The 12281-nt window shown below is 34.4% G+C and overlaps 1 protein-coding gene across 4 annotated transcripts in view; it reads right to left on the reverse strand.

The window, feature by feature from the left end:
• PARG (poly(ADP-ribose) glycohydrolase) overlaps positions 1–12281 on the reverse strand; it is a 125166-nt gene that overhangs the window by 100829 nt on the left and 12056 nt on the right. For all 4 annotated transcript variants that reach the window (XM_044240013.1, XM_044240012.1, XM_044240015.1 and 1 more), the window contains exons 5-7: positions 8506–8628; positions 8301–8384; positions 2798–2872 (exon numbers count right to left, since the gene is read on the reverse strand). In XM_044240013.1, coding sequence (XP_044095948.1) covers positions 2798–2872; positions 8301–8384; positions 8506–8628 — 282 coding nt within the window. The remainder of the gene's footprint in view (positions 1–2797; positions 2873–8300; positions 8385–8505; positions 8629–12281) is intronic.

Here is a 12281-nt window from a genome sequence, read left to right on the forward strand (position 1 = left end):
AAATTAACTCAAAATGGGTCATGGACTTCAATATAAGAAGTAAAACCATAAAACTCTTAGAAATAAACAAAGGAGTAAGTCTTTCTGACCTCAGAATAGCTTCTTAGATATGACAACAAAAAATAGAAACAAAAGAAAAAAATAAATTGGAATTTATTGAAATTGAACATTTTTGTGCTTCAAAGGATACCATCAAGAAAATGAAAAGACAACCTATATAATAGGAGAAAGTATCTACAAATCAAATACCTGATAAGGGACTTATGATTTAAAAGACAAAACTCAGAAAAAAAAAAAAAAAGACAAAACTCAGTAAAAAAAAAAAGGGCAAAGGAATTGAATGGATAATTCTCAAAAGAAATACATAAATGGCCAACAGTCACATGAAAAGATGTTCAACGTCATTAGAGAAATGCAAATCAAACCACAATGAGATACTTCACACCAATTAGAATGGCTAAAATCAAAAGGACACACATTAATAAGCAATGATGTAGAGAAACTGGAATCCTTGTGCAACGCCAGTAGGACTGTAAAGTAAGGCACCCACTTGGATCAATAGTTTGACAGTTCCTTAAAATATGAAATGACAAGTTAGCAAATAACCTAGCAATTTCTAGGTATATATCGAAAGGAGTGAAAAAACAGGCCCACACAAAAATCTATACACAAATGTTCACAGCAATACTAATGATAATAGCCAAAAAGTGGAAACAACCCAAATGTCCATCAACTGATGAATGGATGAAGAAGATATGGCATACTTATACAATGGATATTATTCAGCAATAAAAAGGTATAAAGTACTGACATATGCTACAACACAAATGAACCTTGTAACATTGTGCGAAGTGAAAGAAGTTAATACATTTAACAGGCTATTTGCAAAATATATTTCCTTTAACTACTCCTCTACACTTTTTACGCTCAACCACCCAAATACTAGTCCTCTATAATATCTACCCCATGACCCAAAATAAAACTCTTTTCCCCTTCCGTGACCCACTAGACTCTATTAAACCATTTCTTCCACTCTGCCTAATTATTATAGTTACCTACAGACATGTTCAGGGCTCCCTGCTTTCTGATGATAAGACTGTCAATCAATTCTATCTTTAATAAAACAATGGCTTATACGTAAGGGTGTTCAGTGTTCTTAAGGGTTAAACATCATTATAATAAAAAAAGAACAAAAACTTTAAGTCTGACTCTTGATCTTAACTCAGTCTTGATCTTAGGATTGTGAATTCAAGCCCTGAGTTGGGCTCCACGCTGGGCACGGAGCCTACTTTAAAAAAAAAAAAAAAGAAAAAAAGAAAGAAAGAGAAAGAACATTATTTTGTGCTGGAATTGATCTGAGCTCAAATCTAGATCCCCAATACTTTGTTGGTGAATTCTCTCAATATTTGTATAATGTTGACCAAGTTACTTAAGTTCTAAGTCTACTTTCCTCTCTAAATTGAATGTGATATCTACACTTCACAAAATTGTTTGAGGATTAAATTCAATATTATATTCCTTTTTATACATATGTCTTCAATAAATGCAATTTCCTTTATTCTTCTTTTCCTCAAAAGTAGCTGAACATTATTTCTCTTGGTCTATGAAAAAAATGTAGTAAATAAAGGACATACACAGGAAAAAAATGATCTCAAGCTTTAAAAGCAAGTTGATTACAAATTTATATTATAGACCTCACATTTTATTAGTAAAATTACCTGTTAACAGTCTAAGAATTAAAGTCATTTAAACTGGAGATCTCTCATTCTCACAGTGATACCACCACAGTTACTAGAAAATTACTTTATCCTAACCAAAATTTGCTTTTCCAAGAGGCTTGAATATCTTACAGGAACACTTTCTTAGGCAACAAATTTAGCAAACATAGTAAGCTCTTATACGCTGCAGAAGATAACGTACAGGGAGCTTTATGTGCTTATTACACTTTGCAAATGAGATGTCATCTTTCTTTGATTTTCCATGCAAATTTTATTTATTTGTTTTTAAGATTTTATTTATTTATTCTAGAGACAGAGTGTTGGGGAGGAGCAGAAGGAGAGAGACAAGCAGCTCTATACTAAGCATGGAGCCCAAAGCAGGGCTCCATCTCAGGATCCTGAGACCATGACCTGAGCTAAAACCAAGAGTCAAAGGCTTAACCAGCTGAACCACCTAGGCACCCTTCCATGCAAATTTTTTAATTTATCTGTGGAACTCCCTCTTTTGCCATGCTTTCATTTTTCTAACACAACTATGAAAGTAGTATTCTTACCCATTAAAATGGTATACTAAATTACTAGAATTTGTTATGGAAAAGGATTTTACAGCATAAACCCCAGGCTATAATTCTGTGCCCTTTGACCTAGCCATCTAATTTCTGGAAATCACCCAAGGAAGCAATATTGAATTTGGGAAAACATATATATATATACCCACACCCATATATATGTATATGTGTGTGTATATATACCTACACAAACATATATAAACATGTTACTACAGTGTAAATGAGAACAGAGGAAAACTGGATGCAGCCTAGATGTTTCCAATCATGAAATAATCATAAAATATCATACAACCATTAATAATGTTAATGATGGTATAAATATTTAACAGAGCATTATGAGAGATTAAAGCAAAATTCAAAATTAGCTCCCAAAGCATACATATAATAGGAAATATTTTTCACAAAAATAATGGATAATAATTAAGTTAGTATGACAGATTTATGGGTATTTTCTCAAAATTTTTATACACAGATTATTTTCATAAGTTAAAGAAATAAGCATACTTTTACCTTATCCCAGAAATCAACCAAAGCTGTAAAGTCCCATTTCTTAGAATATGCCACATTGTATTTCAGAATAGCATCCTATGGAAAAAGCATAAACAAAACTTCATGATATAGTCAAGTAAATTATCTACAAATACCCTTTTCTCCTTTATGAACTTATTTCCAGTAATCAGCATTAAGCTTCCTCCTACCATTAGCTACTCCTTGTAAGTAGCTATGGACAAACAGAATACAAACAGAATATTTATTATTATTTATTATTCACTTAAGAAAAATGAGATTAGAAAGGTCAAGCAATAGGAAAAAAATTGTAACTCTAACACTTGCATTACAAACAGAGGTGATAGGGGCGCCTGGGTGGCTCAGTGGGTTAAAGCCTCTGCCTTCAGCTCGGGGTCGTAATCCCAGGGTCCTGGGATGGAGCTCTCTGCTCAGCAGGGGGCCTGCTTCCTCCTCTTTCTCTGCCTCCCTCTCTGCCTATTTGTGATCTGTGTCTGTCAAATAAATAAATAAAATCTTTAAAAAAAAAAAGTTCATTAAAAAAATAAACAGACGTGATACATTCTCAATGGATAAAACTGGATCTTGGAGATAAAAAAATTAAATATCTTAATGAGTGTTGGCAATATATAAATATATAAATATATATAAATATATATATATATATATATAGTTCACACTATATATGCAAATATACAGTGTATTTTCAGTATTAAAATTTCATGAGAGGAGTAAATTAGGAAAAAATGTCTAAAAAGGCTTCATGGAAGAGATGGCAATAATAAGAAAAGACTGATGCCTAAGGCATAAAATGGTCTTTTTTCCTTTATTATCAGCTATTTTTATAAGCTACATATAAATGGTTATCTTCCCCCAGCAGTTCATATAAACTGTGTATTTACTCAGAGAGAAAAGTCAAAATAGCACGCCATCTACTGGTGTGACATCTGACTAAGCAGTACTTTATTCTTGGTTAATGGTGATAAAAACAAAACAGGCCCCAAATGGATTATGCTAAGCCATACTTCACTAGAGACTTAATTACAGTTTCAGCTTCTCCCACAAATGGAATCTTAAACCAGTCAATGAGGAACCACCTGGTCAGCACTAGTTAGTTCATCAGCCTGACAGAATTCTTTCATCCCCTAAAGGAAAATGACTGCCACAACCAATCCACTTTTTCCTAGTGTAACATACTTGATCCCACTCCCTTCTGCCTTTAAGTCTTTCATTTTGTACAGCATCTTAGAGTGTCTTTCCATCTGCTAGATAAGACCCTCCCTGCTTCATAGATTGTTGAACAGAGCCAGTAAAATCTTTAAAACTTACTCATATAAATTTATTTAATACCAGAGTGGGGTATGCATAAGACAATCCACTACTTACGCAGAAAAAACTATTATGGTTGACCCAGGAACAACACAAGGATTGAAAATCTGCATGTAACTTTGACTCCCCCAAAAAACTTACCTACTAATAACCTACTGTTGACCAAAACCTGATAACATAGTCGATTAACACATATTTTGCATGTTTTATGTATCATAAACTGCATTCTTAAAATCAAGTAAGAGAAAATATTAATAAAATTACAAAGAAAATACATTAACAGTACCGTATTACCAAAAAAGAATCTGCACAGGAGACTGGTGCAGTTCAAACCTGTTTTGTTCAAGGGTCAACTGTGTTTGTAATTACATTTTATCTCATTTTAAATTTCTATTTTGCTTATATTTTATAATGTATATATTACTAATGTAACAAACAGAATTTACAAGCAACTATTTATATTTATAATATACATCTCCAATTGTTTTACTGAAGTATATGTAAGTTGAAAAAACACTGTTAGGTTATAGTAAACCTTCCAAATTTCCTCATAATTGAGTAAGTTTTCAAAAATACTCTGTCAAGGAGCTGCGTGAAAAACACTTCATGCCATATAAACAATTACCAAGCAACAAGATTAAAAAGTAAACCAACAATGTATATTTACTTGGAATCAAGGGATATCCAAGTTCCTTCAAAAAGGAAAACCATCAATCATAAAATAATATGATAAGAAAAAGTGAAACACTTTTTTTTCTTACAGCTGCATACAAAATTTTCCATTAAGAGAAGATTTTAAGGATTTTTTTTTCTAATTACCATCTGATTTCAGAACCTCATACAGTCTTAAATAGCAATTTCTATCAACAGGTAAAAGGACAAACAATGCATACACTGCAGCAAATTGCTGATAAACTCAACAACACAGACAAATCTTGAAGATTTTCATTCTAAGTGAAGGAAGCCAGACACACTAGCATACACACTATGTGATTCCATTCATATAAAATGTAAACTAATCTATGGTTAAAAAGAAAGAAAAATAAAAAGAAAAGAGAAGAGAAGAGAAAAAAGAAAAAGTAAAAGAGCAAATCAACAGCTGCCTGGAGACAGTGCAGAAAGAGGAATTAAACTATAGGAATAAGAGGAATCTTTGAAGGTGACAGAAATGTTCTATACCTTGATTGTAGAGGGGGGTTTCACGGCTATATGCAAATGTCAAACATCATCAAATTACATCCTTTAAAAGCATGCATGTTCTTATATGTAAATTATTCCTCAAAGTTAGTTAAGGAAAAAATTTTACATTCTAACTTTTATACTCTAATTTTTTAATATGATTTTATAATTAGCATTAATTCCTAACTAATATTTAGTTTTACTTTAGTCTTCAAGTCTCAAAAGTAGTCTACCACAAGGTCTCCTATCATTAGAAAAACTGGACACTATCCTGTATTCTTAGCTACCAACTACTGAGATTTCCTTTAATTCTTAGTTCATACTACACACAATTAAAGCACAAAGACATCCATTCTTTGAAAATTATCAGACACATTATAGCAATATTATTATGTAAACTGACTTCTGAAGACACTATTCCTTTTTTAAACTTTTTACATTTCTAATCCTGCTTAATTCAACATCAAAAAAAAGCAACAGAAGATTATTATACTCAGTAAGAGGGACTTCATGTTCCCCTCCCCCATAGTGTTCTTTCAGCAAAAGAAACAATTACCATAAGCAGACAGAAGAAAAATCTCTATGAATTACTCTATTCTGAATCAACCATAAAATAAACAAGAAAGGGAAATTCAGAATAAAGCAATTACCTCTTCTTAAAGTAATCACTGGTGCACTAAGGAATTGCTAAAGAGGTGAGCAGACAAGGTAATTTAGAACACTATGATTATTGTGTTTATGCTTAAAGAAACATGAAAAATTTAAATAACCCTGCTTATAAGGCCGTAGGACCAAAGACAGTGTTTCTCAAATGGAGTATAAATAGTATTCTTGGGTGGCCTGCTTTCATGGTTTTGGAATACAAAGGGCAAAAGATAACACATTGTAGGAATGAAGGCAAGTATTTTAACCAGATAAAAATGGTGAAAATTTTGAGCCATCCTAAGAAATACAGCAGTACAGAACTGTCAAATTCTACAGAACCTGGACCAAAGTGCTCACTATCGTATTTATCTGCAAGCTCACGTTCTCCATACAAATGCCATCTTTGCATCTACTGACATCCACCAACTGTTTGTGATTGTAAATAGTAAAAACAAAGTGAACAATTTTTTTCTTTATAAAGTATTTTTTAAAGTCCTCAGCATACTATTTTGAGGTTCAGATCAGTGGTTAAAAAACTTTTGTGCAGGGCACCTGGGTGGCTCAGTCAGTTAGCTGTCTGCCTTTGGCTGAGGTCATGATCCCTGGGTCCTGGGATTGAGTCCCGCACAGGTCTTCCTGCTCAGCTGGGAGTCTGTTCTCCCTCTCCCTCTACTGCACACTTTTACTCTCTCTGTGTCAGATAAATAAAATCTTGAAGAAAAAAAAAATTTGTGCAAAAAGGGGATACTGAGTATAAATTATCACTGTGATAATGAACACAACTCAAATGATGGTTCATAAGCTTAAAATGCCAAACAAACAAACAAACAAACAAAACAAATGGATATAGCTGTTACTATAAGCATAAAGAGTTTATGTTTAATGTTTGATGCTTGTACATATGTAATTAACATTATACTAAAAATAAGTAAACTCTGGGGGACCCTGAAATTTTCTTCCATTTTAAGGGAGTACTTTATAAGATTGAGAAACACTGTCCTTAAGGGGTGAAACTGGGGACGCCTGGGTGGCTCAGTGGGTTAAAGTCTCTGTCTTCGGCTCAGGTCATGATCCCAGGGTCCTGGGATCGAGCTCTCTGTTCAGAGGGAAGCCTGCTTCCTCCGCTCTCTCTCTCTGCCTTCCTCTCTGCCTACTTGTGATCTCTGTCTGTCAATTAAATAAATTAAATTTTGAGAAATGAAATTTTCAAAATACATTATGCTACAACATCCAATGTTTTCCATGTAGAGAAAAAAGACAAACAGGAGCTATAGAAAGGTATAGAAAGTTTAAGAAAAATTTGTTGAATATAAATGGAGAAACACTATAAAACCTGAGGGAACTGTACACAACAAAGTCTCTCAAAGAAAATGAAACCCTGGGGTGCCTGGGTGCCTTAGTTAAGCATCTACCTTCGGCTCAGGTCATGATCCCAGGGTCCTGGGATTGAGCCCTGCATCAGGCTCCCTGCACGGTGGGAAACCTGCTTCTCCCTCTCCCACTCCCCCTGCTTGCGCTCCCTCTATTGCTGTCAAATAAATAAATAAAACCTTAAAAAAAAAAAAAACAACAACAAAAAAACCCTTTTCACACAAACATAGAAAAATCTATTATTGTTAATAGTTATAAAACCTCCAAAAGCTTACATGGCTACAACACCAAAAAACACTTATACTCACCCATATTTTAGATATTAGAAAAAGAATCTAATCGTTGCTCTTACAGTCTTAAGTGAAATATTTAAAAAAATCAAAAACTAAATTATTGCCAAAATGTAAAATTAATAAATAATTAGATTGCTAGAAGGCTATACTAACAGCAATACAAAACAGAATGTTTAATGTATACTTTAATCATTAGGAAATGATATTTCCCTTTTGGCAAATATTGTTAAAGTCATAATTCTTTCCTGACTTATTTTTAAGGACATTTCAGAAACATGATAATTTTCAAAAATAAAAGAGAAGCTTGGTCTGAAGGAAACTGGATGAGGAATCAAGAAACAAAGGTCTTATTCCTGGTTCTCCAAATTATTCTGTGTGTCTCCAGGCAAGTCATTTACAACTCTAGATTCTTCTACTCATTTACTAGTGATGGAGTGGAAACCAAAAATGTCTCTTAAGATAGTTCCTCAAGAACTAAGCAATTTGCAAACAAACAGGCTGTTACCTCTGATCACGTGGAATATTTTTACAAAAGCACCTTTGGGGCCTCCAGCTGAGGCTGAAAATACTTTTACCATAGTTGTTGACTCTTGACTCTTCTTTCCCCTTTAAGAGTCTATTAAAGATCAAAAAATGTCTTTGAGGGAGACACAAGACCCATCTCTAAGAACAATAGCAAAAACAACTACCTTCAGGTTTTGGGGTCGTGTGAATTTGTTGAGAAGTGCAGTCTGAATGAGCTCCCACCGGCTCCCTGCAGTTCGCTCACCATTCTTTAAGGAAAAGAAATAAATGAAATTATTCTAAGTTCTTTTAGGTCAAAGAATCAGAAGTCAAATAAGCACATACAAAACTGTCTTTCAGAGAATAAAAGAACATCTGTTTTGTGCTTACTTCATCTTCCACAGGGTACAAGTTTTGTTCTGAACAAGGCATCTTAACATGCTTGTTGTCCCACAAATCTTTAAAATGTGTTGGGAAAGGTTTAGGAACTTCTCCTGCTCGCAAAAGGTCTACCTGAAAAAGAGGGAAACAAGGAAACTGTAAGTGCATCAAAACGAGGCATACCTTCTACAAAACAATCCAAAGAAAGCAGCCAAAGCAAATGCTATAAAATGCAGACCAGCTCCTCAATAAGAAATCTCAGAAGTCCTCTCCAGCTGTTCCTGCTCCTTATTTCCAGTTGATCAGTTTCCAACTCATCATGTTTGCTCATTCCATCTCCATCCCATCTAGGCCCTTGTTCCTCATTATTGCTTCCCTTCTATCCCTCCCCTAACTCCCACTGCCCTCAGATATTCACCCTCCATAAACCCCTTACTTGAGAACAAACTCAATCTTTCTAAAGTATTCTCAGGCTCCTAATCTTATAATGGCTCCCCTTTACCTATAGTGATACAAATGATGTTCTCAGTTTTTAACATCCTCTTACTCAAACACTATCTGGTTAAACATCTATTCTGAACTTCAACACACAATTCAAATTTCATTTCCTCTAAGAAGTCTTCAAAAACTTAAGGACAATTAGTTCTTCCCTCTTGTTTTAATAGATCATTATCACACCAGAAAACATCTGTTTTTCCTTCCCCCACTGGACTCTAAATTTCTCGAGAATAATAACCATATTAACTGTGGACTCTAAATATTTATGACAGAGCCTGGTTTACATGTTTTTGTATGTGTACGTAGATACATATATATGCAAATACTATGTATGTGTACACATACACATATGCTACTTATAATAAGCATTAAACAAATGTTTGAGGAAAAGAATATTTGAAACATGAAAAGTTTACATTTTGCCTATTCTGGACATTTCCTATAAATGGAATCATATAGTATGTGGCCTTTTGTGTCTGGTCTCTTCTTAAATGTAATGTTTTCAAGGTTCATCCATGCTGTAGCACGAATTAGTTCTTCACTGCAAATAAACAATCACATAAATGTAAAATTTGAACTGTAATATGTTATGAATGAGAGCTTCATGGTTTTATGAGAACCTACTCTAGACAATTCCAACTCACCTGGTGAGCTTAGAAAAGGCTTCCTTGAGGAAGTGGCAATTGAGCTGAACTCTTAAGAATAAAGTTCACTATGAAAAGGAAGACATGAAGCTCGTTCCTCAAAAAGGGAATAGCTTATGGAAAGGAAGACTGTCCAATACACAGCTCATAAAAAGTCTGTAACTCAAGGAGCACCTGGGTGGCTCAGTCAGTCAAGCATCCAATTCTTGATTTCAGCTCAGGTCATATCTCAGGGCTTTAAGATCAAGCCCTGAGTCAGACTCTGCTCTGGGTGTGGAGACTGTCTAGGATTCTCTCTCTCCCTCTGCCCCCCCAGTCCCAGAAAAGGAAAAAAAAAAAAAAAAAAAAAAAAAAGGAAAGAAAAAGGAAAAAGAATGTCTGCAACTCCAGAGAAATAAAGTTGTAGGCCACCTATACAGGTGGCTGTTAAAACCCTCATCATGGAAAAGACCACCCACAGAAAGAAAGTGAGAAAAAAACAGGACCTACGGAAAAGCCTTGAGAAACTCTAACAAGATTTAATGGCCACATATGCCAGAAAAACTAAAGGAACATAAGACAATGGCTAAGGAGGTAGGAAGAAAACTAGGATTATACGCTATCATAGAAGCCAAGGAACAAGAATATTTTGAGGAAGAAAGAAGAGTCAAGAGTCAACAACTATGCTAAAAGTATTTTCAACCTCAGCTGGAGGCCCCAAAGGTGATTTTGTAAAAATATTCCATGTGATCAGAGGTGACAGAACAGGTACCAGCCCAGGTTCACACACATGGGAACACATGATATATATAAAAGTAGGCTTTGTGTGTTTGCATCTGAATGTGTGTCTATATGTTTTTATCATGTCTTTAAAGATAAACACCAAATAACATGTCCCTGCACTTCCAGTATGCCCTACATTTCTAACAGTAAGTATCAGCTTTATTTTATTACTCTAAAATGTGTAACTATTAATATGTGGCATCTTAGAAATGTAACTAGGTTTATCCAATAATTATTAACTACATGTATATATTACTATATTCAGAAAAAGGAATCTAGAAGAAAATACACCGAACTGCTAAACTCTGGAAATAGGACTAAGAAAGACATGGGTTTTGAGCTACATACTTTCATATAATAGCTGCCTTCTTTTGTTTGTTTACAATGACCCTGCATTACTCTTGTAATAAGAGAAAGATCTTTTAATAAAAGACTTTTAAAATTCACAGGTTACATCTAAAAATAAGTAAACAGTAATTTCAGAGATTAAGTAATGATGGTATAGGATGCCTTCAGTTTTACTTACAGACACTGAGACAAAGAAAGGCAGTAAACTCAAAATACCACTTATCTCCCCAATCAATCTTCTCTCTGAATCTTGACCACTAACATTTTCTCAGTCATCCAGCCTTTTCTTATTTCTCCCTTCATTATCAGTGCCTCCTTTCCCCTTATCGCCCTGTATTTAAGAATATTCACCACATCCTATCAATTTTACCCCAAAACAAAGCAACCATCAACCATCTACATGCTCTTTTTTTTTTTAAAGAGGATTTTTTTTTAAAGATTTTATTTTATTTTTTTTTATTTGACAGACAGAGATCACAAGTAGGCAGAGAGGCAGGCAGAGAGAGAGAGAGAGGAGGAAGCAGGCTCTCTGCGGAGCAGACAGCCGGACGCAGGGCTCGATCCCAGAACCCTGGAATCATGACCTGAGTTGAAGGCAGAGGCTTTAACCACTGAGCCACCCAGGCGTCCCTCTACATGCTCTTTTTATTTCCACATTACCCTATCTCAGTGATCTGCAAATTCTTTTAAATACCATATCCCTTTCTTCACCTAAGAAATCTCATATGAAATCATATATAAACAAAATAAAACTATTTTTATAAATATAATTTTTACAGTAACCTTTATTTGTTCCAACATCAATAAATGACAAGGAAATACAAAATACAAAATTAGGGATGACAGCTAAAGCTTGTATCAACCTTCTACTTAATTTACATTTATATCTCTCACACAGTATTAAGAAAATCCTACTGCTATGCCTAAATAATTGCAAATGATGTTTTTGTTTTTATAGTTTCAGAGGGGGAGTCTAATGATTCATCAGCTGCATATAATACCTAGCGCTCACTACATCCTCCTTAATACCCATCACCCAATTACCCCTACCCCCAATCCTCCCCCAACTCTATTTCCTAGAGTTTAGCATCTCTTATGATTTGCCTCCCTCTCGATTTTCATCTTATTTTATTTTCCCTTCCCTCATATTCAACTGTTTGGTTTCTTAAATTCCACATGAGTGAAATCATATGGCATTTGTCCCTCTGCCTGACTTATTTTGCTTAGCATAATACCTTCTAGTTCCACCCACATCATTGTGAATGGGAAGATTTCATTCTTTTTGAGGGCTGAGTAATATTCCATTGTGTATATATACCACATCTTCTTTGTCCATTCATCTATCGATGGACAGTAAGGTTTTCAAACTGTTACTCTGAGGCTTAAGGAAAATCTTCAGTTAAACAGCAGTGGTAAGGGAACATCAATGGTATGGTCTGCACTAAAATGAGTTCTCTTGGTAAAATCTGCTGAGTAAAATATATTAAGCATTTTCATATTTGAGTATGTTAGTTCCTTTATTATAGGCTTTTC

Source organism: Neovison vison, chromosome 2 (assembly GCF_020171115.1).
Source record: "Neovison vison isolate M4711 chromosome 2, ASM_NN_V1, whole genome shotgun sequence".
NCBI classification, from domain to species: Eukaryota; Metazoa; Chordata; class Mammalia; order Carnivora; family Mustelidae; genus Neogale; species Neogale vison.